The sequence below is a fragment of the Primulina eburnea genome, chromosome 7 (assembly GCF_022965805.1).
Source record: "Primulina eburnea isolate SZY01 chromosome 7, ASM2296580v1, whole genome shotgun sequence".
Lineage (NCBI taxonomy): Eukaryota > Viridiplantae > Streptophyta > Magnoliopsida > Lamiales > Gesneriaceae > Primulina > Primulina eburnea.
This window is the reverse complement of record NC_133107.1, coordinates 2,131,293-2,157,142: the sequence shown is the minus strand read 5'-3', so window position 1 is coordinate 2,157,142 and position 25,850 is coordinate 2,131,293. Positions and strand designations below refer to the sequence as shown.

Sequence of the window (25,850 nt, the reverse complement as noted above, 5' to 3'; positions counted from 1 at the left end):
TTGAAATTTATTTATAATATAATCTAAAATTAAATATATTTCTCTAAATTAAATCAATCGATAAAATCTCAGTGCTAACTTGTGTATTTATTTAAAATTAATAATTATGTTAATGATTCTTTATATTTTAAAACTTACAATAAAAAATTATTCAGACAGTTTCAAATTTTAAATAAACCAGGCATCTGCTTTCCACAGCTAATATTCTCTCCATCAAAACTTCACTTCACTGAATCGGAATCTCCCATCCAGGCAAGTATGTATTTCACTCGATTTCAAGCGTGTATGAATATGCTTATGCGATTATGATGTTTCGTTTCATGCATAGCAGCAATGATTTTTGCTTTGCTTTGATCGGTTAATCTGGTGTAAGTAAAATCAACTGAAGTTGTTTTCTGACCATCGATTTTTTCACCAGAAACTGAAGCTTCTTCAAGTTTAATTGATTTGATTCATATTGTATTCATATGTGTTTCGATAATGTTATTCTTACTAATTTATGAGTTGATATGCGTATCCAGGCTATGGCTGGGAAGAAATGAAATCAAACGGCAATTTCTTCTGTCTTTTGACATGAGATTTGTTTTGAGTTTCTTGCTATATTTTAGAGAGACAAAGCTAACTGTAAAGTCATCATAGTGAGAACATGTTCATAATCTTATGCTTAAACCCATGGATTTATTTTTATTTTTATCTTTTGGGTCGAACTGCTGCTTATACACATTTTTCATTGCTTGGCCGAAATATCACCACTGTGTTAGTCATACTCTCCAAAAGGGATAATGACATCTAATCATAGCATTTTAACATTCAAAGCTCATTAGTTATCCATGTTTCTTCTTTGTCTTGCTGTTTTTGGAATTCTATATGATACTATTACCAGTCGTGGTTTTTACTAACGGTGTCATTTGCTTTTTGGAAAATAGGTATGATATTTATGCTGTAGAAATATCAGATATATCTTACCATTATTCATTGAAATTATATCAGATACAGTCATGGAGGACGAGATTCTTAAAAGTCTCAGACCTATGGTGAATGTTGCTGAGGATGTTGAGAGAAATGAAGCTCCCACTAAGGTCAAGTTTTTGTCTGGATGTTGTGAACAAAGGTTACCAGAGATATTTGTTGTGATTAGTTTTAGTGAATCCTGTTTTAATCACATTTTATAAAATAAATAATTTGTCAACACTTTGATCTCTGAAGGTGCCCAAATAAAAAATCTCGTTCTTTCTCCATATATATATATATATATATATATATATATATATATATATATCCCTTTTCACTTTCCGAAATGTTAGACTAATACTGATGGCTCTCCCCAATTACAATGCTGATATGCAAACAATAACAACTAGTATGCATGGAATGAAAAGATGTGAAAATAGATGAGATGGATCGTTGCTTTTGTTCTTTACCTTGATCTAAAAAGGCGTTGATGCACCTAATGCCTTTATGTTCTTTTTCTGGTTTCAAAAAGCTGTTAATTTATTAATGTCTTTATGTTCTTTTTCTTGTTTTAACAAGGAGTTAATTTACTTAATGTCTCCGTGTTCTTTTTCTTTTTTTAAGAAGGCGTTGATTACTTACTGTCCTAAGGGAGACTCTCATGTCCTGTCAATTTCTGTTCTATAGGAACATAATAACTTATCTATGTAGTTCATTTGAAAAGCTCCATCATGGTAATGTTGATGATATCCTTGTCAAGCATGCCAAATCTTATACATGGGATGGCTCTAGACTTAATCTCAAATCTTGTTTTCAGTCTCAGATGCTAACTTAAATATCTAAACTTAACTTGTCAAGAGGATAGAAATTAATTAGTACTGTCCTCAAAGATGTTTGTTCGACCATGCTTTAAATAAAGTAACTTTTTACACAAGAATGTTTGTACTTTTGCTCAATCGAGGTTCCTTTTCTTCCATGATATTTTAAGTTTCAGAAAATAGAGTCGGAGATTGACAGAACAGAGAAGGAAGAAAAACAAGCGGAAGATGCAAAAGACATTACCCTGGAAGGTGGATTCATACAAAAAGAGAAGGAATTGTTCGATGTGAAGGATTGCAACCACAATGCCGAGACAATCTCTTTTGCAGACAAAAGACCAACTGTTGTTGAACATGCTGACTGGAATTCCGAGGCAACTAGAGAGTTGCTAGAATCAGAAGAAAAGGTTAAGGAGCTAGAAGATGGTTTGGTGACAATGTCTGATTTACTGAAGGATTCTGAATTTGAGAACATGAACCTGAAGAAGGAACTCTTGCTGTCAAATAAGTGTTATCAAGAAAGTGTAGATAAACATGAAGAGATTTTCCTTGAGCGTGAAAGAATGCTTGAGCACAACTCAAAAGCAGAGTTGAGACACAAATTAGAGCTTAAAATTATGCAAGATGCGCTAAAAGCTCAAGAAAGGAAGAACAAGGAACTGACAGATGTGAAGGAAGCATTTGATTGTCTCAGTCTTGATCTGAGGACCTCGAGAAAGGATATGGAAGATCTTAAGTTAGATTTGCAAATTTCTGTTGATGAAGCTGGGAGATTTGAGGAGTTGCACCAGCAAAGCAGTTTGTTTGCTGCATCAGAAACGAAAAAAGCGTTGGAGTTAGAGAGGTTGCTCGAGCTGGCAAAATTTAGTGCAATAGAAATGCAAAATCAGATGGTGACCTTACAAGATGAGCTGAAGAATTTGTATGAAAGTATTGCTGAAAATCAGAATGTAGAAGAGATACTGAAGAGGACCTCTGCTGAACTTTCTACTGTTCAAGGGGAATTGGAGATTTCACAATCACAGGTGCAAGATTTGAAACGGACGCTAGCTTCAAAGGAAGTTCTTATCTGTGAATTGACTCAAGAATTGGAACTTGCAAGTGTTGCTGAATTAAAGGGTAATGAAGACATTTCATCATTTGATAATTTAATGTCATCTACGAAGGAATCCCTTCAAGAGAAGGTATCCCATCTTGAAGATGTTAAATTGAAGCTGAAGGAGAAGGAAAGTTATGCAAAACAGCTGGAAGAACATTTGAAAAACCATGAAACAAAGATGAAAATCATGCAGGAAGAACTAGCTAAATCTAATATAGAAGTAGAACTGGAAGATGCTGTGACTGATCAGGCCAGTAGCATAGCTCAGATTAAAGAGTTTTACGATGACCTTGAGGATAAATTGCGGCAGTCAGACGAGAAATTCTGCAAAACTGATTATCTTTTTTCCCAAGCAATGGCGAACAGCAAAGAACTAGAACAGAAACTGAAAACTCTCGAACTTGTTGCACTTGAGGGAAAAAATAACACTGGAAAAGAAATAGAAGAGCTGACACAGAGGTTTGCTTCTGAAGGCCAGAAGCTACAGTCTCAAGTTAGTACTCTATGTTGACTTGTTTTCCAAAATGGTGAGATCTTTTTAGATTTTGTCAACTTTCTGATGAATTTATACTAGTATCTTAATCATGCAGATATCTGCCGTTTTGGAAGAGAGTAATTTACTTCACAAAACAAGTAAAAGTTCCAATGAGGATCTACATACCGTGATCGATCATCTCAAAGAACACTTGAAAGAAAAAAAATCAAACAAATATGCCTCAAAGGTTAGAATGGAGGGTGAAGGTAACAAGATGTCAACTCGAGCATTATCAACAAATACACCAATTCATGGTACTGAGGTATCTCAAATGATGACCACACTTAAGTTAGTTTTTGGCGTGGCTTTGGTTTCAGTTGTTATCGGAATTATTCTTGGGAAAAAGTACTAAATGTGGACCATGTTCGAAAAGTTTTTTTCATGCTGTAATCTAGTTTGTGTTTAGCTACTACTGTATTTGTTTTTGCAGTTCAATTATGCACCTAACTAAGTTTTGTTGGTATTTTTTTCTTTTTGTGAATCATTATTGTTTTGGATAGGTTATGGAGTGCTTAGCATCCAACTTAATATTTATCTAGCACTTCATTTTTTCTCTTTGGATAAAATGGAACATTTAAGGTGAATCTATTTGCTTTCCTAGATAAATTGGGTCTTTGTGGAATCATGCGATTATCAATTTGGTATCTCTGAGATGCTTTGGTTGATTTTTGGGGTATTGATCTTATGCTGAGGATGTTTCTCTAACTTAAAAAGCTTATGTACTTGCAATTGGTTCTGACTACAGGCCTCCAGCTGCAGCACACGGTGTTTAATAAGGTTATTCTCATTTCAAATGCTATTCATTCTTATTAAATAATCTGTTTCTTTTGAGGAACTATCTTATCAAGAATGCAATTTTTGAGGCTGCTTTCTCGCATTGGAGTTGATTACTTGGTTGGAGTGAATACATCGATGAAGATTCTATCACAATTTAAAAACCAACGGTAGTATAAATTCTGGCCAAGCAAAATCTGTAGATTTAAGATATCTTTTTACGAGATATCATCATGCTGAGTCAACCAATTTCAGATTTTGTAAACATCGGGTACACGGAGAGAGTTTAGTAAAGTGAATAAAAAGGAGATTTTTGTATCTAAGGTGTCGGTCAAGTGCTAAAAGAAACAATAAAATTACATATTATTGGACGTGAAATCTCACAAATAGACTTGGAATAAGTCCCATGAAACCATGATTTAATCTCTATGAAGGTTGGCACATTTCTTTATTCCGACATCAAAGAATAAAATATATATATATAACAGAATGAACAAATACAATGTATCGCCATCTCAGTGTGATTGTAGAGGCTAGACTCCAAATTCTCAAGCAAGAACATCTAAATCCATCCTCTGTTCCACCTTAAAAAAGAACTTGGGGATTCTGCATCCATAATCCCATCATTAAAATCAAGCAACATCAATATCGAGATCCATTTCCTTTCTCACATGGACTGTGAAAATCCGATTGACTATTCACATGGCTGCCAAGCCGAGGCTGTGAGCAATGGCAAATCTTTCCATCCCAACTTCAGGCATCCACCCTCTTCTACCAATGTATACCCCTGCCAAGGAAACATCCCAAGCAATAAGTTGGCTTGAGCAGCAGGGTTGCCTGCAAGGGAAAATGGTCGAAATCCGCCTCGAACCAACTCATCTTCCCACCTCTCCACCTTCACTTCCCCTGTCCGCTTGGGTCCACCCACAGCCACAATGTTCCGAATTTCACACCCAAATAGCTGCTGCTCTACTGTGTGCCTTTCCACACTCTCTGTCTCCAATCCGTCCCCTAATGCATCAAATAACGCTGAGTAATAATGCAACGCCTCCACGAACCGCCCCAAGAAACTCCCCCCATGGCTCAAATCCTGTTCAACAATGGTTATCAGTTTCGGCCTCAACATAGTTAGTATTCTTGAAGCTCCCAAGTCACTCCCTGATACATCATACAAGCAATGATGCATCCAATGCACCACAATGGTTTCTCCCGCTTTGATATTTAATTGATTTAAATCTTTTATGTTTCCAATCTTCCCTTCGATGGGCTGAAACTCGAAAGGAATGTTAAGTGCAGTAGCAAATTCAGCTAAACGCTGACCAGTTGATTTGAGTAAGTCTGCTGAGGATCCAAACCCCGTGATTCTAAAAGACTTGACCTTTCTTGATTTGGAAGCGAGGATATGAAACAATCCTGGCCATTGGAGGCCCTGCATGATGTCCAGGTCGATTATGTGGACATGATCAGCACCGTCCAATGCTTGCTGGATCGCTTGGTTGGCTGTGAAGTGTGAGAATTTGATTAAAGGGGTGACAGAGTTAAAGATTTGTAGCGCGTTGAGGAGTTTTTGGTGATGGGTTTTGCATAAAGGACTGAAAGGTGAGTAGATGCTTAGATATGAGCTGATGATGCGCGCTGAAAGCGCGTCAGCAAAGTACGCACCGACCCTTTGGGCGGAGGAGCCGAAGGGGGAAGAAAGCTCAGCTATTTCAGGCAGGAGCTGGCCGGCATCGTCGAGGTTATCCATGGCTACACACTCGGCGCATTGCAGAAGTAACCCGAGGAGCCGGAGCCCGGTCGAGTCATCATCCTCCCGGGCGGAGGCTCCAGCAGCGACAGCCTGCAGCTGATCCTCCCCCTCTTCCTCGGATTGCAAGTCCTTCTCGACTGGGGAGAGATGGGTTCGATGGCGCTTGCTGGGCTCGGCAACAGAAGGGCTAGCAACGTCAACGGCACGCTTCCCGGCAGAGGTCATGGCGGAAGAGGAGGCTTTGGGATTGTGCTGAAGGATTGGCAGTAAACTATGAAGCATGATCGGAGAAAAGTGAAAAGGAATCAAAAGGATATGTACTTTGGAAGAAAGGATTCAAGCAAGAAATGACAAGAAAAGTTATGCAGAGATTGACAAGTGATTGGCCGAGTGGAATTTGTACATCTTGTGGGAAATTGGAAGTTGGATAGCGTGATGATTCAGAATTATTACTTGTGGAATTTGATGATTATGAATCAATAATGGCGATATTAGAGAGAAAAGGGTGGGAGGTTGTGTGTTGCTTGGAGGTATCGAGGATTGTGGGACATTCATTGAAAGGGAGTTTTGTTTCTAGTCTCGAGTCTATGTGGTGGAACCAAAACACCATTTCCTAAATTCTAACCTTTTTTTTTTGTCTGTGGCTGCTCTACCAATAATTGATGGATCCATACCAATTAAATCATATTTATGAGCAAAATTGTCATAAGAAAATGCTTGAAAGTTTTACATTTTTTTTTTTCGTTTTGGGAAACTAACACAACCTTAGTCAAAGGTCATGTTTTGGATCATCGGTGGTTAGAGGGGTAGATGAGATCTTATCTACGTGAGCACTACCTTCACTTCATTTCACGGGTAAGATCTTGTCACACATACAATTTCAAAAAAAAAAGTGGGTCCTATATATACATGGACAAATCTTGGTCATCAATCCTATCATGAGAATAATACCCATATAGATCAAATGAAATAAACCGGTTAGTAGGTGAGCATTGTTATTGTTGCCGGGCTGGATCGTTGGTTTTTGGGAATATCAAAGATTACATAGTAGATATAAGATAAGATGTCGATGTTACTTTACAAAATTTGTTTCTCTGCCGCCTAGTGAAATATATTTATCAAGAAAATTCAATGATTTTTTTTTTACAATACAACCTTCATATTCAATTTTTTTGAGGATATGAAATTTTATTTTTCGAGATGTTCGAAAATGTTTTCCCACGTGAACTATTCCAAATAAAAACAATCTTAAAATTACTCATGTGTGCTCTAATATATTTGTTCGTGAATTTGACTTTTTCAAAAACAAAAATTATTATATTTTATTTATTGAATTATTATTTATTAATAATTTTATTTAATATAATAGAGTAAAATTAAATTTTCATATTTCATAATTATAAAAAAAATCGTTTTAGTAAATCTCATATCATATTTAATTTTATAAATATCATAACTAAATCAAAACTGGATAAACAAAAGATGTGCACTACATGATAAATATTAACCTTTTTGTGCATGTCCAGTTAAATTTTTTATATATAAAGAATCTTAGATGTCTTTTTACATGGGTTATGTGTTTATGTTGTTATATAATTGAAATAACTATTATTTAAACATGATATTTTTTATTTTTAAATTAATTATTTTTTATATTTTTTATTAGGATTGTTATAATTATCTAAAAATTAAAACATAAAAAATAGATAAATATATTATTGGTAACTTTTTAAAGAAAGACAATTTTAAGAAAATAAAAAAAAATCTACTAATAAAATTAAATAATGAGGATTATTATAATTTAAATAAGATTTTACGAAATGAAGTAAAAGTTAATTGATACTGTGCACACACATGTAAGTCATATAATATTAAATACTAATATAATTTAATTTATTTTTCCGAAAGTGACTAATATAATATTTAAACTATAGCAGCCACCGTAAATATTTCCCAGCTGGATTTCGACTTCGGTTCAAAATATCCATTAAAACTCCAGCCAGCCACAAGTTGTAAAGGTAAGTTGTACAAAGAGTCCAACAAGTTGCGGATAACTTCCACTCTCATCTCACTATTTAATGTATGAGACGATTCAATCTTATCGATATTCACGATAAAAAATAATATTTTCAGCATAAAAATTAATATTTTTTCATGGATGACCCAAATAATATATTCGTCTCACAAATTCGAACCGTGAGACCGTCTCATACAAGTGTTTGTCTTACATTTTTATTTAAAAAATACTACTTATTAAATATGAACGTCTTACTAATAAAGATATATGATATCGAATATTAATCGAAAATCCCAAAACAAAATAAACTCTTGAAAACCTAAAAATAAATGTACAACGAAGTGGTAATAAATTTGACTAGAGAATGTTGGGCTCCTCAGAAACAAGCATCCAATGCACAACAACAGCACAAGGCAGCGCAACTGCAAAATCAAAAAAAAAATTCATTATATTTTACATTGTTCAAGTAATTTTGTTGCCAAAAAATTATTGAAATTGTCTAAAAATCGATTTCTAAATTTGATACTCTATAAATGAAATGATAAATTAGTGGGCATATTTTTACATTTTTTAGACACTACCAAACCTTCCAAACAATGTAATGAAATTTTGTTTCAAAATCATGCAAAATTAATTTCAAAAACTAAGTTATTATAAGATTAAAATATCATAAATACACATTTCTTTTTTATAAATGTCTTTTTTAAAGTTAATTTTAGACCAAAAAGATCGGCTTTGACAACACTAACCATCCCTTCCAAAAGCCATCGCCTCTGGACTTCGTAGTATTGGTCGACGACGGGTTCCTGGCCTGAACCTCGGATCCATCATTCGTCGGGTAACCAGCAGGCGGCGGCGGAGTCACGTATCCATGCGTATCCGCTGGGTTCGCCGTCCTCGGTGGCGGATACACCGCTGCAAAATTTAAAACAAACACAAAATAGCGACATATACATCATCAGAATTCACAATTAATCAACTTAATTCCAATACTTCCGCAACTTCGTTTCCCCATCCAAATATCAAACACACAGATAGCTAAAACATATTCTCCAGAATTACCTTGAGTCTGGTCGTAATTGCTCATATAGTTCACGTGACTCGTGAGTATAATCAAGAGCAGAAAAGATTCAGTTTGAGATTTCAAGTGTAATCTGTATTACGTTTCGAGCCGGCGCCACCGGTACATATAGACAGGTTGGTGGAGTGGTTCGAGAGATTACGTGAGGAGCGAAGAAACCGAGGGGGCGGCGACACCGCGTGAAGGTGGCAGCGGAGGAGAATCTAACAAGGTACGGCTATATCTATTTTTGAAGAACACTCACATTTTATTATTGAGTGGGTCTCATGTGAGTAAGACCGTCTCACGGATCATAATCTGTGAGATAGGTCAACCTTACTTATATTCACAATAAAAAGTAATATTTATTTATGGGTGATCCAAATAAGAGATTTGTCTCACAAATACGACCTATAAGAGCGTCTCACACAAGTTTTTGTTTTTATTATTATTAATTTTTTTAAAAATAACAATATCGTTACACGTGGTATAAATTTGAAAGTTACTTATTTTTTAAAATCTTATAACCAGCCGCGTCTCTAATTTTGTTGGGTTTTGAATAAACCAAAATTTTATAAGTTAATTTTGTGAGATAAATATTTTATTTGAGCAATAAATTTTTAACGTTAAAAGTATTATTTATTATGTAAATACGAGGAAAACTAAATCGTCTCACGGATGCTAAATATGAAAGTGATTATATCTTGACTTTTGACTCCACTCGATTGAATTGGGATTTTCTTTGGATTTATTTTCGAAATTTCTATCTATATCCTTTGCTCTTTTTTTCCCGAGTTAATTTTTGTTTTGAAATCAAACCTTTACACTTTCAATCATCTAGCATGATCATCTTAAATCATTCTCTACAAAGAATACACCAATGATTCCAAGGATGGGACTTCACTAATCGGATCAACCACACAAAGAGTTAATTGAGTGAATGTTTTATACTTGATCATCGTTCAGGGAAATTGGCGGGTAAAATATCGATCAGCTAGCTATGAAATACGAGGGTGTGAGTGTGCCAGAACAACGTCCGATACACAATAATTTTAGTTTTTTTTTTTTGTAAAGAAAATAATTCGTATTGATCTTTCGTTAAAAATTGCCATTGTTGATTATACATAAGAGTTTGTCTTTTGTGAGACGGTCTCATGAATCTTTATCCGTGAGACGGAACAACCCTGTCGATATTCACAGTAAAAAATAATATTTTTCATAGATGATCCAAATAAGAGATTCGTCTCACAAAATACGACATTTAAGATTGTCTCAAACAAGTTTTTGCCGATATTTATAAAGGGTTGGGCCAATGTTGATGATTAACCCAATGCGTGATACTTGACAGAACCAGTAAAACAGGAAAGGCAACTACACTTGGGTCCCGTAGTTGGCGGAAGCCCAGTAATCCGCTAATTAGATGGGCCGCAAGGTTTTAATTAATTGGTCGATTTATGTCCAGTTATTTTTATACGGCCAGAAGCTCTTAAATGTTTTTTTTTTTTAAATTCTCTGGCCGAAGGCCTACAATTTCAGAATTGTGACGATGTTTGTGCCTCTTTTTATCTTAAAGAGGTAAAAGCTCGTTAAGTGATTAGCGTCTCATTTTGCTTTCTTCGAGTTAGATCAGTCGGGTCAACTCGTTCTACCACATAAAATACTCGGGCTTGGTTTTGACTATGTTGGCAGCTCCAGTCAAAACCATGGCCCACTTGCTTGTTTTGATTAAGAGAAAGCCCATGGCTGATTAGGCCCAAAATATTAAGCTCAAATTCCTAACAGTGTAGATCCTAAGTCTAATTACAAGTTCTTTTTGTTTACACTATTATTTAATAATTTGTGAAATATAAGTTTGATGCAGTGTAATATTTTAGTCAATTAAGTTTATATATATATATATATATATATATATATATATATATATATATATATATATATATATATATATATATATATATATATATATCCTCAAAATTTATGGTCGGTGTGCCTTACCCATCCGGCGGACATTTCGTCTGCTTTAAATATTTTATTCTCTCCAAAATTTTAAAATACATACCAACAACTTGCCAAATTTCGCTCGATGCTTTGTGGTAATAGTTTGCTGGAAACTTTGGGATATATAACCCTTTTTTAAAAATTTATTTTATTAATCGAGTTTTATAGCCGTTTTTTTTCAAAAAAATATAATTGATTTCATGTTTAAAGCAGGCCATTAAGGTTGTTTTAGATTGAACGATTTGATTTGATGATGTATAAAAAAAAAAACTTTTATGAGGCAATTGTATGAGTTAATTTTTTGAGATAGATCTCTAATTCGATCTGATCCATGAAAAACTATCACTTTTTATGTCAAAAATATTACTTTTTTATTATATGAAAAACTATTACTTTTTATAAAAAAAATGTGTTCAATGGGAAAGCTTTCGAAGTTGTTATTATTTAAAGGGAAAAAAGCGTGTTGGAAAAAAAAATAATGTTTTTGAGTATTTTTTAAAAGAGTGGGTCTCATGTGAGACCGTCTCACGGATTTTAATCTGTGAGACGGGTCAATCCGACCCATATTCACAATAAAAAGTAATACTCTTAGCATAAAAAATAATACATTTTCATGGATAACCCAAATAAGAGATCCGTCTCACAAATACAACCCGTGAGACCGTCTCACACAAGTTTTTGCCTTTTTAAAATAAAGTACTCGTGTCCAAAAACCAGGCATTTGTTTTTTTAAGCTCTTCCAACCACACACCACACCCTCTCCTTTTCTTTACTTTTTTTTCCCCCACTTTTCTATCTAAATGCGTTGGATGTCTTTTAAAAAATGGAACTAAGTAGATTGATTGAAATATACACACATGTATACAATAGAATTGATCTCTTGGACAATCTTTGTAGACTTTTATGCAAAGAACTAAAAAACGTGAAGCGTTCTGAATCGCGAATGTTGAACTCAAAGCTTTTCAAGTTTAAGTGAGATTAACTCAAGTTTAAGCGTGAAAAAAACGTTTTTTATTTTTAGTTTAATTGTAAATATCTTAAACAAATAAATAGAGAAAATAATACATATATATGATAAATTTAAGTCTGATGCATTAATTATTATATTTATAAAAACATAAAAAAATCAAAATTACAATATTTATTTGTTTTTACACTGGACCACATTAAAAAATACTAAATATTTGGTAAATCGTTATCAGACATGCTTAATCATAATTAAAATTAAAAAATAAACATCTAAATTGTTATCTTAATTTATTATTTTAAAATAAAAAAACATATCTTCAAAATAAAAAAAAATTAAAAATAAATAGATACGATTAATTGTGCTTAAGCACACTTAATTGAACATTTTAATTACGCTCAATTCGGTCAAAATTACAATTTAACCGTTTTTTTTTTCGCTTTTATTTGAAACAGGGCGTTTTTGTCGAACTTCAAGTTTAAATGGACTTTTTAGAACATTGCTTTTATGTGAGAAAAAATGAAAAAACATTTATCTTTTGAATATGATGAAATTATACATTCAATAAATTGATGTTAAGTTACTTAATCGATGTTCATATACCATAAGATCATGTATATATATATATATATATATATATATATATATATATATATATATATATATATATATATATATATATATATATATATATATATGATACGGTTGTTGCTTCTTTGCCGACCCGTTGACTCGATAGCCTAACAAATGAACGTGGAAAATGTAGACTTGATGCTCAACACGTCAAACATGTAAATAATATAAACAAATAGATTAATTAAACGTTGCGCCTTATCTAACATGCAAGTAATTTAATTACATTACAGTAGATTGAAAGAAATTCTCAAGTCAACTTTCTCCATTTACGCAATAAGTTGAAGAAGTGTGGAGACTACGGATTTGCAATTAAATTCTCTTGAGCATGAATCTGATCGATTTGTCTTATATATATATAGATAAGTGAAATCGTCTCATGAGAAACCTATTATTGGTTAATTATTCGGTCGGAACCGATATTTCTAATAAATACTAGCTAATATATATATATGTTATTGTTATTAGAAATAAAATAAAACAATTAGTTATAATATATGAATTTACCATTCTTTGTGAAATTAAATTCTCTTGAAATAATATTAATTCGATCACATATTTAACCTATAATGCAAAAGTAACATCTATAAACACGCAACGAAGAGTATCCGTAGGTATGAACTAGTTGGCCTTAATGAATAATGACAAATCTAACAAAAAAATGTCATAACAATTTTCATAATTATTTAATTTGTCGATAACGAATGTTTATGCTGAGAGAAATTTTTCATATCCTTGTGATTAAAGAGAGGAAGAAAATAATTTTTAAAAGAAATCGTTGCAAATGTGCATCAGAGTTCGTTGACAAATTATTTATATTCGAAATAAATTTTTCTAACAAAAAAAACACCGATCAAAGTTAAATATACACATACTTATACTATATCAAAGGTTAATATTTAAAATCGCCTGATTTTGAGGTTGCTTTATTCATGGATCGTTAGTTATGTGGTTTTGTACGCGGAATGAAGAACGAGAATTGTCCACTTTTCTTTCATTACAAATTTTGAAATGTTCGAAATCTCTCGCATTCTAAACGTCTTCCTTCCTTCTTTCTTCACATTTATTATATAATATAGATATATATATGTGTGTATGTATATATGTTTGTAACTTACATATTTTCCAGCAGCCCTTTGACAGTTAGGCCAAATAATCACTGTCTATTGGTCTTCCTTTCCTGTATATGTATGTATTAATATCCAGTCCAGCATCTGCTTAATTACCATATTTTCTTCGTTTATTTTTCTTCTCTGTCTTTTCTGGTAAGACTTATTCAAATCGTTTCTTTTTTTTTTCTTCTTCTTATCTTTTTTGCTTATTTTTCTTCTCTTTGAATGGATCAAACAGATAATAAAAGTTTGAATTGTAAGTATGATTTGTGATCGATTTCTTGTTTTGGTTGAAAAAATTTGTGGGCAAGTGCAAAAGTTTAGTGTTTTTTCCTTTGCTTGGATGGATCACTCTGTTCTTTCATAGATCGATGATTCCATTTGCCACCTTGTTTTATATTTCTCAAACTTTTATTTATTTCCTTGTCATTGGATTTTGTTTATTTTTTTCCTTTAAAAAAATAGATTTTATTATTTTGTTTACGTGAATTTGTTTCACCAATTGTTAGCATGAAATACTGATTTTGCATGATCCTGTTCGGAACGATTCAAGACAGCATTAGGTTGCAACTTGGGACATCTGCAATAGTCTGATTGATTCGAGTTTGCTAATAGCAATTTAAGGTGCAAATTTATTCCCTCTTGCTTGCTCGACTGTTGCAATTCAGCTCTTCTTTTAGGATGGGTAATGCGTTGTATACTCATTGATCTTAGAAAATTCGTTATGGTTCCAAGAAATTGTTGCAAAATTGATAAGAACAGATAATAGAGACTTATATAGTCTGACTGTGATGAACTAAAGGTTTGGTCCTTGATGAGTCTCGGTATCAGGAAGATTACACTAGTAACCGAAGAAAATTGTTATCTAACATCAGAATGTTTCGAAAATAAGTACTCTACATTAAAAGTTCCTATTTTTATCTCCTGTTGATGTGCTTGAGGATCTTACACTGCTTCTAGGAATGGATTATATGGAGAAGCAGCGCACGAGCAACCTCACAAGGAAAATTCTCTTGGTTGCTGGAATCACCGCACTTTTTCTTTTTATGCTCAATCGATCACCTGCTGCAAGTAGCTCAACCAAGGTAACTGGTGATTGATAGTGACATACACTTATTTCTTATGCTCCGTGTTTTTTTTTTTTTTTTTTTTTGTGATATTAATACTTAAGATTTGTTGGAGAAGGCTGTGCCTTGTATAGAAGCTTAAGTGCATCATAATCATGTCATTATTTTTGTGCGAGCATGTTTCGGAGCAGGCATTGTTACATCATACATTTTGTGTTTTTCTGGTACAATGTTTTATGCATTTCCTAATCATGTTTATAAATCTAATCTTTCTTAGGCTATAATAAATACTTTCTTAGTATTCAGAAGTTGTTCTTGCAAATAAAGATGAAGTTATCTGATTTGTATGTCTTGATTGTGTTCAGTTCTCTCAGCACGAGCAAGGTGTAACACATGTCTTGGTGACTGGAGGGGCAGGCTATATAGGTTCTCATGCAGTTCTTCGACTTCTTAAAGATTCGTATCGTGTCACCATTGTGGTATATCTCCTTTTAGTCTCATTTCATTAATGAAATGACTTGATTTTCAGCTAATATAGAAAAGTTAAAACATGTATTTTTTTAATATAAAGTAAAAACATTTTCTCAGAATGTATTTATGATGTAAATTTCGACAGGACAACCTTTCTCGTGGCAACATTGGAGCCGTTAAAATCCTTCAAGAACTTTATCCAGAACCAGGGAGACTTCAATTTATATATGCTGATCTTGGAGATGCAACGGCTGTATCCTTCACAGTTCTTTGATATGGTCAAGTTTCCCACTACCTTCTCTGATATGATCATCTTTTTCCTTAGCTTTGTATTAGGTAAACAAAATATTTTCGGAGAATGCGTTTGATGCTGTTATGCATTTTGCTGCTGTTGCTTATGTAGGAGAAAGTACAGCGGAACCTCTAAGGTACATATTTCACTCTCAGGATTACAAGACTTGTGTTTTGGTAATTGCAATAATTTTTTCCCACATGTTTGTTTTCCTAATTTTGCAGATATTATCATAACATTACATCAAATACGTTACTGGTTCTGAAGGCAATGGCTACACATGGTATAAAAACTTTGATATATTCGAGTACTTGTGCAACATATGGAGAGCCGGCCAAGATGCCAATAACAGAGACCACTACTCAAGTGAGTCACCTTTAAACAATATGGATCGTTTTCCTCGAGCTGTGATCAGTTATCCCACATTCCCACCACTGCTGAAATAACGTTATGAAGTACTTAAAGACTCGAGAATATTGCTCTTGCACACTGAAAATAGGGAGAACTAAGAATTTAGACTGATATTAGTTATTTCAAAATTCAGGTACCTATTAATCCATACGGAAAAGCCAAGAAAATGTCAGAAGATATTATACGGGACTTCTCGAGGACATCAAACATGGCTGTCATGATCTTAAGGTCTGTGCCTCACTTTGTCCGACTTTAGACAATTATAACCGAGAGTGAAGAAAATGAGAAAAAAAATTTTAACGCAGAAATATTATGTTTTTAAAATAAAATTCTTGTCTCAAGGACTAAACATGTTTCTCATTCCCTGAAATAACAGTTGCAAAATGACATTTTTAATGCACAAACTATCCATCATGTGTTCGCAAGAAGTTTTACATGGCATGATCTTGTGATCAGGTACTTCAATGTGATTGGCTCAGACCCTGAGGGACGTCTAGGAGAATCTCCACGACCAGAATTGCGAGAACAAGGAAGAATATCGGGTGCTTGTTTCGATGCAGCAAGAGGAATCATTCCAGGGTTAAAGGTTCTACTTTTCTTGTAAATGTTCTATAGATGGCTTATTTTGGTCATACGGACCAATTGGCAACAGATGCATGAAACAAATTAATATTCATTAAATTTTCTTGTTTTATACCTCAAAATGGTGGGAAGGTATTATGCGAGAAAAGCTCACGTTGTTCTCTGATTGCAGATAAGAGGAACTGATTATAAGACGCCCGATGGAACTTGTGTGAGAGACTACATTGATGTCACTGATTTGATAGACGCACATGTGAAAGCTTTAGCTCACGCCGTACCCGGAGAAGTTGGTATCTACAATGTCGGAACAGGGAAAGGTCAATCATTCCATCTACACTTAAAACACAGACGAAAATAACGAAAAAAATTTGAAACAAAATTTTTATTTTATTTACATTGTTATGAACTGATGTCATTGCAATAATTACAGGTAGTTCAGTTAAAGAATTCGTGGAAGCGTGTAAAAAGGCGACAGGTGTGGACATAAAAGTGGATTACCTAAGCCGACGACCAGGGGATTATGCAGAAGTTTATAGTGATCCTTCCAAGATCAAGAATAAACTTAACTGGACAGCCAAATATACAAATCTTGAACGAAGTTTGAGTGTAGCATGGAGATGGCAGAAGGCACACAGAAACGGATATGATAATAATAATTATTCTTAGCTTTTGCAGGTAATGTTGCGGTCTCTCATTTAATAAGGAAAGTTTTCTCAAGGAGAAAGTAGTTTTCATCAGTCACAAATACATACATATATACAACTTAGACCAGACATCTGTTTTAGTTTTTTAATGGGTTATTTTTATTCGCCTCTCATATACTTCATGTATTTAATTCTCACCTTCCCTATCAAGTGTAAAGATATAATATGCCAATGAAGGTGAGAGTCAAATACATAAAATAAAAGGTTGGTGAAATGCAAAAAACTCATTTTTTATTAGATCAGTTATACATGCTTACTAAACTATTGAGTTGTTCTCCAGCAATATAAACTAAAATCTGGTTCCTTGGAAATGAGGTAATAAAATACAAGGGCTTGAAGTTCACAGTGTTGTTATAAATGCTAATGAAGTGAAATCAACTTGGCTTCAGTCATCCTCTAACTAGAGCTTGTAAGTAAATAACATCTCAATAAAGCAGGGTGGAGAATAATACGACATTAAAGTTAAATATGAATCTCTTGTTATTTTCTTAAAAGAATTCCACATAACTGGTACAACAGAGTCCCAATATTACTATGTGGATTCAACCTTCTTTTCCTCGAATGTCAGACAAAAATTTTTTCCGTGGCCAAACAAAGTCTCATAAATGATATGCCTGGCCATGATCCTAGAAGCATCTTAATGTTACAAGTATAAAGATCGTAAATAAGAAAAGCAAAAGGTGCCTTGGACAGAGTATGGATTGAACCCAGGGTGATGTGTCTAAAAATCTGATGGATCAGAAGCAAGATCCACTCACCAAAAATGGGTTCGATTCTTGATCTCTAAACAATTCTTGTCTATGCTACCGTTTCTTATCGGAGCCGGTTATATCTGTTCTCGTATTGCAGAATTACTAGCTCAAACGTTTTGCATCTCTAAATGGTTGTTACAACTCATCATGTGCCACGGGCTTAGAATCCACTTTGTCATCACCGACAGCATCTGAATCTCCTGTTGCTTGGCCATTTGAAGTGGTTGTCTCTTCAGATGCCGAGTTTGTGGCATTTTCTTTATCAGCAGAACTTGGGGTTTCTATCTTCACAGGTTTCTCAACTTTTGGCTTTGGCTTGGGAATTCTGTTGACACTTCCAACCTATACAAATCAACATAAACGAGAATAACATTAACAAGGAACTCAATTGCCATGATCACAAGTACTATACTATATCACTTCATACTTGAAAGCATCAGTTCCCAACTAAGTGATTATCAGGTGTGAGACCGAAATTTACAATGAAAATGGCCTTTTTTTAGCACGGATGAGTAGAAAATTAACTAGAAAAAATAATGTGAGATTTAATGATTTAACATATAACATGGACTCGGAAGAAGGACTACCATTTGTAACGAGGAAATAATGTCAATGGGGGACTAATAAAAAACATGGATTAGTTACAGACATTAAGCAAAGAAAAGGCCCAAAACACACATGGATACCTTGTCCTGTAGATCAAAAACCTTTGAATATACTTCATCGGATGTGAATGCGGGGGTTCCAAATACAGAAGTCCTGTTGAAGATGTGGTTGAGGGCTTGATCATGAAAATGATTCAACAAATAGTATGATCCATAGAAATAAGAAAATCAAACAATCCACTACCACAAATTTGACAATTATTCAATCAATGACTTGAGACCCAACTTACCCACCACATAGACAGTTAAGGTCAAGTGCAACTTGGTCATCACATATTCTTATCAAACTACTTCACTTCTTTATTTCAATAAATATTGGGTAAAATAAGAGCTACCCATGGGTTTCATGTTATTTATTGCAGTAAAAACTTCTTAAATCTAACAAATAAATTACAACATGGATGCATAAATTAATAGGGTAGTTAATTTTGCGTTTAATGTTCAACTTTGAACATTTAATTTTGGTAAAATGTCACTTAAATAACAAATAAACTTCATTAAAAAGCAACTATAAGAGGGACTCAGGTTTTTGGCCAGTTAAGAGAAGGCATCTAGGATGACACCTCAGAAACACCCTCCATTCAACTACGTCAATTAATGACAATTGTGATTCCCAACTTTGATCTCCTAAAGCAACACAATTAGTTCTCATCATTGCATCGGTAAGTTGGAAATTTCTACCTTCTTGTTCCTATGGGCCTGACTTCATTATAGGTCAGTTTGGAATAAGGGGATTTTATGAAAACCTATCGGCCCAAAAGATTAAAAAAATTATTTTTCTTATAAACATTGAGCACAAAATAGTAATCATACGCTCCAAGAATAACAAACAACCAAACTACCAAACTTTGCCAAAAAGGTGATAAGAAACAGAAAACAATAGGAGGGAAAAAAATCAGAGTCACAAGAAACAAACATAAAAAAACCAGCAACGTTCAAAACCTAAGGGAAGGTGGAGAAATAATCGTAAAATAGAAAATAACTAATAATAAAAGGTGACCTACTTCCTCTGTTCAGCCTCCTTGGCATTTAACCAATTCTTTAACTTTTCAGCTTCTCCTATAACCTGAAAGACCACGGATTAAACAAATTTATTTGTGTTTAAAAGACTGATGCTCATACTCAATTGGGTAGAGTCCTTCGCAATATGCATGAATGTTTATTAAAATAAAGTCACAAGCACCTCATCTATTCTCTGTCTTGGTAGCCATGATTTGTCTTTTTCCCATCCCTTCACAACCTAAAATATGTGTTGGCAGACAAAAATATCAATAACTTTGGGAAGCTATAAAATTCAGTTTTTTATATCTTCGTGCAAGTCCAGTTTCTGTCAAATTTTATTTCCTAAAATGGAAATTGAATCAATGAAAAATTTTACTGTGTCCCAATTGTTCTCCAGTTTGCACTGAATTAGTAAACCGAAACTAAAAACATTTCCTCAGTATCTCCATCACTTGTAGGAAAAATATTTACGTGTTTGTCAATTAGCACTGTTCGGCTATCTTAGAAAGAGACATTTACTTCAGAAAACATCAAATCAACAAATGTATTACACCTGTTGCAGCTCAGTAAGGTACTTCAGTGCGTGTTCTGAGGCAGCAGGTCGTGCTGTAAGCTCATTATACCTGCATCACATGATTATGTATAACAGCTACAATAGTAACATGTATTTTTTTTCCCTGATCCGTATAAACTAACCACGGGGGCAGACCTTAAGAATATGGGGTCTCCAATAGCTTTCAACATATCTAGGCGTTCTTTAAATTCATTTGCAGAAGCATCTTCTCCATCCATATACAACCAATCTTCCACCTGAAATCGGTATTATCATTTAAAGCATTATTTTAAACAGTACTTAACTCAAACATGTGCCTCAAAATTCATAGAAAGCAAGCATGGGGAGAGAGGGAGAGAGAGAGAGAGAGAGAGTTATCATTTAAAGCATTATTTTTAAACAGTACTTAACTCAAAGCATGTGGAGAGAGAGAGAGAGAGAGAGAGAGAGAGAGAGAGAGAGAGAGAGAGAGAGAGAGAGAGAGAGAGAGAGTTATCATTTAAAGCATTATTTTTAAACAGTACTTAACTCAAAGCATGTGGAGAGAGAGAGAGAGAGAGAGAGAGAGAGAGAGAGAGAGAGAGAGAGAGAGAGAGAGAGAGAGAGAGAGAGAGTTATCATTTAAAGCATTATTTTTAAACAGTACTTAACTCAAAGCATGTGGAGAGAGAGAGAGAGAGAGAGAGAGAGAGAGAGAGAGAGAGAGAGAGAGAGAGAGAGAGAGAGAGAGAGAGAGACCTCAGCTAGTTTCTCCAAGAAGGACCGTCGTTCTTTGTCTGAAGATACTTTCACAAACTCCTCAGATTCAAGCTATATCAAAAGAACACATGTCTATCAGGTACTCAAATGACAAATAAGAGGCAATCTTAAAACAAATGACAAACATAAATGCCATATAGGATAGTAAATAGTAATATTCCCACCTTAACTGGAAAAAAAACAATCTATACAGAGAATATGCCAGATTATGAAAGTAATAGTAGCTATCAGTATGACAGTGATGAAGGGAAAGCCACCTAAATCAATTCAGCACTCCAAGGTGTCAATGAGCAGGTGCACGCAAAGAAACTTTCAGCAGCGTCTCAAATAATGAACAATGGTAGAACCAGCATACACATTAATATGCCCCAGTCATGAATCAATCACACAAATTACGCATATAGATGGATAAAAGCGGGAAAAAAACAGGTTAAGATAATCAATGGGGCTGTTCTAGAATAACATCCACCAAAACGCTAAAATATTATAATAATAAGATAAAATCGATAGGCATTAACAGTCCAACAGATTAAAGTTATCACCTTGTCTTTAGTAGAATAAATGTATCCTTCCAAGTTGTTTTTCAATTCAGCAGTTCTTTTCCTTTCAGCATCCTTCTTGTCCAAAGCTTCTAACTTGTGCTTAGCCAGAGCAAAAGATTCTTTCGAGAGAGGCATTCCAGCCCCTTTTGTCTTCTCAATAACCTACAAGAAACATACAAGCAGAATTCTAGAAAGTTTTTATATATATATATAAAAAAAGAATTCTTGAAAGTAATATTACTGTAATACAGATTAAATAAAAATTGTTTGAAATGTTATATAAGAAAACCACGGTACTGGTATAATTTCATACATTAAGAGCAACACGAAAAGTTCGCTTCTTCAGCTTCGTTTCAGTGCCTAGATCCAACGTGCTGGAATTGTCAACACTAGAATCTGAGTTGTTACCGTCACCATTATTCATTTCTAACTTTTCACTGCTCTCCTCTGAAGCATTCTTAGAACCAGCATCTGTAATGTTGACAATAGCAGACGTTGAGTTGTCCAATGTGAGATTCTTGCGTGGAACTTCTACCCATTCACTTATTTCAATTACAGCATCTGCTCGATCCAAGGTAAATATACCACTTCTACTAAGAGAGAAATGTAAACTGGCTTTAATTGGGGAGGAAAGGTTCCGTGTTGAGTACCTGGAGACAAAGCAGGCAATTGAAATTATTAATTCATAACGATAATTCATGTCCGATGAATCAAGTTTCTAACCAACAAAGTTCTTACTTGTCACTGACATCTGTGAGACCTTGGACATCATATTGTGCAAACGTAAGATAGGGTGTGCCAGGTGGTATCATATCTTCACTTTCATAAGCAAGTGAAACTTCAAAATCTTTGTTGTGAACAACAGATCTGAACATCTGTGGTAAAAGTGAATCATATCAACTTAGTACCATAGAACAATTACACTACTTTGCTTTGAAAAAATATCTTACTTTACTGGGTAACTTCTTCATTCTTGGTACGATCAGCTGCCTGGTGTTTTCATCTTTCAAAAGGCCATCACCATCCAACTCAAGCACAAATCCATAAGTAGAACCATCAATCATTCCTAGCTTACGGTTTAACTTGATTCCATCACTTAAATTTGCAGCAAGCAATGAGGCACCCAGAACAATAGCTTCATCAGCATCAAGATGCTTGCTCAACTCTTTCCTACCAAGAAATTCCTGAAGTATAGCCTGCAGAGGAAAAAAGTTTGGCTTGGTTCATTCGAATTATCAAGTACGAATGGATATGAAATATGCAGTAAATGGCTGGTCATATTTTCCTTGCACTACTTTAAAGAGCATGACAGCATCTATGATCAGATACGCAAGTCCATTAGTGATAAAAGCATGAATTGATAAATGTTTGTTTGACTTAATTGGTTTAAACCTGAAGGGTATAAAGACAAAGCATCATTCCAATTTCCGATATCTAAATGCAAACCTAATATATTCTAAATATGAAGAACTTTTTCATTAGTCTTTAAAAAAAATATTTGCATTAGCTGTCATTAAATCATAGAGCTCTATTGGTTTGATCTGAGAAAGACCTGCAACTTTGGCACTCGAGTGGCTCCTCCAATTAACTCCACTGCATAAAGATCATCCACCTTCAGTCCTGAATAGTCGAGAACTTTTTTAACAGGTACAAGGGCTTTTTCCCAAATATCTTCACAAAGCTCTTCAAACTTCTCACGAGTTATAGTGCTCCTAAAGGAAAATACATTACAGAGAGGCTTGTCAAGGTAACTAGCAAGAGTTCATTCATTGAACAAGAGTGAACTGGAATCTCTAGCTCAAAATAATTGTAGGTGAGTGGTGATATTCCAGTTCACAACACACAACTCAGGTTCCAACACGAGCATGTTAATCCATGAACTCAAACCAGCTCAAAGTTGGTATCTCCCGCTGTCGATTTTCATGGAAGTACTTTGAAAATGTAAGATGAATCAAGTAAAAAAAAATTCGAAACAAATAGAAGCAAAGAGAAATCTTTCAAGCTTGAGACTAACCTAAAGTCCATATCATCGTATAGGGATTCTACAGAAACCGGAGCCATCAGATTGGCACTTAAAATTTCTTTTGTGCGCTTAACTTGTTTCTTCAATTTGGCCATTGCCTTGGGAGAGTTTCTAACATCAACTCCATTTCCAAGCTGTTTGCTGAATTCATCTGCCAAATACTCCACCAACCTCAGTTCCATGTGCTGACCACCAAGCTTTTCATCCCATTTGACATCCTTCACCTGGAACAACTTCCACAATGTCACGCTATTCGAGGTAGCACTTGCATACATAAAGTTCTTGAAATTAGCTTGATGCATGAAAAAATTGTTCTTTCTGTCTGTATAAACTAAGGACAGCAAATATGCCAGATGCTCTGTGACATACCGCATACATATCCATATTCATAAGTAAAAAAAGGAGTCCCGGTGGTAATATTTTCCATAAACAGCTCTACATTTTGTAGACAGGCAAAAATATCTGAAGGCTACAGCAATTTATCTTCACAAAAGGACATAAGGTGCGTATGAGTACTTAGGGTTTAGCATTATTTTTAAAGCAGTTTTGCTATGTTGTTCAACTTTATGTCCTATGAGATGACACTCATCTATCGGATGCAACAGGTGATTGAGGTTCACCTCACAAAGACGGGCATGGTTGATGGACAGAATAACAATTTTTTAAAGATCAATGCCATAGAAAAAATTAAAAAATATGCCGTGCTATTATCACAAAGACAGTGACAAGAAGTTAAAATACTGAATTAGTCTATATCTCAACCAGCATCAGGAACAAGAAATGACGATAATGAAAGTCCACTGGACCAAAAAATTCACCTGAAATTGATTAACGGATACAGTCTTGCCGAATTCCTTAGCATTATAAGCGGAGAATTCCACCAACGCAGCATAAGTACTGCTGGCGCCCATGTCGTAAAACAAAACTTGCCTCGATCCATTCGAAAAATCCTTATCAATCCCGTACTGCAATGCAGCACCAGAATGCTCGTTGACCAAAGCTAGCACATTTATCCCAGCCAAGCCAGCCGCTGTCAGTAGACTCGTTCTTTCCGCCACCCCTATGTATGGGGGCACAGTGATCACCACGTCCTTGATGCTCGTCCTCGCTTGCGTCTCCGCCAATCCCACTGCATACTTCAAGATCATTGCCACCATCTCCTCCGCCGTGAAATTTCCGAATTCCCCTGGGCCATCGGTTTGAAAAACCGCCACATCCCTTGTTTCCTCCGGCTTAATCTCGTAACTCAAATAGAGTGATCGAATAAAATCTCGAGTAAAAATATACGGTTTGGCGAGTAGTGAGGGTAGATGAGAATACACTTTGTTGGGGTAACGTGCTTGAAGGTTAAGCGATTCCTCGCCGATTAACCTCGTATCCGCGTGGAAAGAGATGAGATTTGGGGTCTTTCGCTTCGACATTTCGTTAATAGCGATAGAGATCGGAGCTTGGCCAGGTTTGAGATTGACCACGGCAACTTTCAGCGATTCCGAGCCGAGATCTATGCTCGCCACCGCCGATTCAGATCGAATCGAATTCAAGAACAAGATCGACAGGAAGAGCAGCACGCGAAAATAACTCGCGGTCGCCATCGTCGGAGAGCGAATGCAATGTTCTCAGGAGGGCATGAACAGAGACAGGAGGGAGCCTCAGCCGATAATATTAATCAGCGGGGGTTTTCGAAGCGGGGGTTTTTGCAAGAGTTGTGACGAATGGTGACAATACACGTCGACAGTATAACACATGTCGACATCGGATTTGCTTGGTGTGTTGTGCGTGCCGTACATTTAATCAGACATCGAACCAAAATACTTTTTTTAAAAAAATAAATATTAATATAATATAATAAATAATATATTTTAAAATTTAAAACATCAAAAGACTTGAATTTTTTTTATTAATAAGGATGCATTTTTCATGTATAGTAGCATATCATGTGTACTTTGTGTGCTCCTTATGTTGATGATAGATACTATTGGGTGAAACTTTTTTTGGACATTGGGCTGCTGCAGCCTGCAGGGAGACAAGTTTAGAGAAGCTGAGCCAAAAAATGTTCCACATAATAATTTTCCTCTTTAATATAATTATATCCTTATTTTTCTGGAAACACTTCTAAAGGGATGAATCCAACTGCTGCATCAGGGTCATTGGTGCCTGTAGATTCCTTGGGCTTGCTGTGTATGTCAATTCCCATCATACTATTCTAAGAACAAATAGTCTAATAATTCAGATTTTTACGGCCATGTGCTGATTACAATTGTCTTTTATTAATTATTGATCAACCATTTTAAAAACAAAAACCATTCTAGCTCA

The 25,850-nt window shown here is 34.8% G+C and overlaps 5 protein-coding genes across 7 annotated transcripts; 2 read left to right on the top strand and 3 right to left on the bottom strand.

Moving 5' to 3' along the window:
- Positions 1-173: 173 nt before the first annotated feature.
- Positions 174-4,659, top strand: LOC140836509 (uncharacterized). The gene is made up of 5 exons (XM_073202069.1): positions 174-260; positions 947-1,079; positions 1,940-3,361; positions 3,459-3,665; positions 4,149-4,659. Exons 2-5 carry the CDS (start codon positions 999-1,001, stop codon positions 4,218-4,220), a joined length of 1,782 nt encoding a protein of 593 aa, XP_073058170.1. The 5' UTR covers positions 174-260; positions 947-998; the 3' UTR covers positions 4,221-4,659.
- On the bottom strand, positions 4,517-6,525 carry LOC140836510 (scarecrow-like protein 23). Its single transcript, XM_073202070.1, has one exon. The coding sequence runs from the start codon at positions 6,207-6,209 to the stop codon at positions 4,872-4,874; it is 1,338 nt and encodes a 445-aa protein (XP_073058171.1). The 5' UTR covers positions 6,210-6,525; the 3' UTR covers positions 4,517-4,871.
- Positions 6,526-8,195: 1,670 nt separating this feature from the next.
- LOC140835971 (protein CYSTEINE-RICH TRANSMEMBRANE MODULE 6-like) lies at positions 8,196-9,207 on the bottom strand. Its single transcript, XM_073201382.1, has 3 exons — positions 9,007-9,207; positions 8,694-8,859; positions 8,196-8,366 (listed from the first exon to the last, which is right to left on the bottom strand). Exons 1-3 carry the CDS (start codon positions 9,029-9,031, stop codon positions 8,321-8,323), a joined length of 237 nt encoding a protein of 78 aa, XP_073057483.1. The 5' UTR covers positions 9,032-9,207; the 3' UTR covers positions 8,196-8,320.
- Positions 9,208-13,520: 4,313 nt separating this feature from the next.
- LOC140836507 (UDP-arabinose 4-epimerase 1-like) lies at positions 13,521-17,332 on the top strand. Of its 3 annotated transcripts, none has more exons than XM_073202066.1 (10): positions 13,521-13,857; positions 14,656-14,799; positions 15,147-15,260; positions 15,398-15,505; positions 15,589-15,680; positions 15,769-15,910; positions 16,089-16,183; positions 16,412-16,541; positions 16,710-16,854; positions 16,968-17,332. In XM_073202066.1, the coding sequence occupies exons 2-10, from the start codon at positions 14,677-14,679 to the stop codon at positions 17,201-17,203; spliced, it is 1,185 nt and encodes a 394-aa protein (XP_073058167.1). In that variant the 5' UTR covers positions 13,521-13,857; positions 14,656-14,676; the 3' UTR covers positions 17,204-17,332. The 3 variants fall into 3 exon arrangements, with proteins under 3 accessions (XP_073058167.1, XP_073058169.1, XP_073058168.1); XM_073202068.1 differs by lacking the exon at positions 13,521-13,857 and adding an exon at positions 14,153-14,338 and having other exon boundaries at positions 14,675-14,799; XM_073202067.1 differs by lacking the exon at positions 13,521-13,857 and adding an exon at positions 14,153-14,338 and having other exon boundaries at positions 14,666-14,799.
- Positions 17,333-17,697: 365 nt separating this feature from the next.
- On the bottom strand, positions 17,698-25,303 carry LOC140836505 (heat shock 70 kDa protein 17-like). Its single transcript, XM_073202064.1, has 14 exons — positions 24,356-25,303; positions 23,529-23,761; positions 23,067-23,226; positions 22,465-22,710; positions 22,253-22,389; positions 21,828-22,164; positions 21,515-21,676; positions 20,952-21,023; positions 20,370-20,470; positions 20,214-20,283; positions 19,842-19,898; positions 19,663-19,724; positions 18,680-18,752; positions 17,698-18,335 (listed from the first exon to the last, which is right to left on the bottom strand). Exons 1-14 carry the CDS (start codon positions 25,127-25,129, stop codon positions 18,129-18,131), a joined length of 2,691 nt encoding a protein of 896 aa, XP_073058165.1. The 5' UTR covers positions 25,130-25,303; the 3' UTR covers positions 17,698-18,128.
- Positions 25,304-25,850: the final 547 nt, after the last annotated feature.

What these genes read in the sequence shown, in the direction of transcription:
- LOC140836509 (XM_073202069.1), top strand. Translation starts at nt 999, where the DNA reads ATGGAGGACGAGATTCTTAAAAGTCTCAGACCTATGGTGAATGTTGCT. An exon ending in GAAATGAAGCTCCCACTAAG is followed by an intron (nt 1,080 to 1,939) that starts GTCAAGTTTTTG and finishes TGATATTTTAAG; the next exon opens with TTTCAGAAAATAGAGTCGGA. An exon ending in GCCAGAAGCTACAGTCTCAA is followed by an intron (nt 3,362 to 3,458) that starts GTTAGTACTCTA and finishes TTAATCATGCAG; the next exon opens with ATATCTGCCGTTTTGGAAGA.
- LOC140836510 (XM_073202070.1), bottom strand. Translation starts at nt 6,209, where the DNA reads ATGCTTCATAGTTTACTGCCAATCCTTCAGCACAATCCCAAAGCCTCC.
- LOC140835971 (XM_073201382.1), bottom strand. Translation starts at nt 9,031, where the DNA reads ATGAGCAATTACGACCAGACTCAAG. An exon ending in CAATTACGACCAGACTCAAG is followed by an intron (nt 8,860 to 9,006) that starts GTAATTCTGGAG and finishes TAAATTTTGCAG; the next exon opens with CGGTGTATCCGCCACCGAGG. An exon ending in GATGGCTTTTGGAAGGGATG is followed by an intron (nt 8,367 to 8,693) that starts GTTAGTGTTGTC and finishes TTGATTTTGCAG; the next exon opens with TTGCGCTGCCTTGTGCTGTT.
- LOC140836507 (XM_073202066.1), top strand. Translation starts at nt 14,677, where the DNA reads ATGGATTATATGGAGAAGCAGCGCACGAGCAACCTCACAAGGAAAATT. An exon ending in ATGGCTGTCATGATCTTAAG is followed by an intron (nt 16,184 to 16,411) that starts GTCTGTGCCTCA and finishes TCTTGTGATCAG; the next exon opens with GTACTTCAATGTGATTGGCT. An exon ending in CAATGTCGGAACAGGGAAAG is followed by an intron (nt 16,855 to 16,967) that starts GTCAATCATTCC and finishes CAATAATTACAG; the next exon opens with GTAGTTCAGTTAAAGAATTC.
- LOC140836505 (XM_073202064.1), bottom strand. Translation starts at nt 25,129, where the DNA reads ATGGCGACCGCGAGTTATTTTCGCGTGCTGCTCTTCCTGTCGATCTTG. An exon ending in CAAGACAGAGAATAGATGAG is followed by an intron (nt 19,725 to 19,841) that starts GTGCTTGTGACT and finishes GTGGTCTTTCAG; the next exon opens with GTTATAGGAGAAGCTGAAAA. An exon ending in AAGGAGGCTGAACAGAGGAA is followed by an intron (nt 18,753 to 19,662) that starts GTAGGTCACCTT and finishes CATCTTCAACAG; the next exon opens with GACTTCTGTATTTGGAACCC.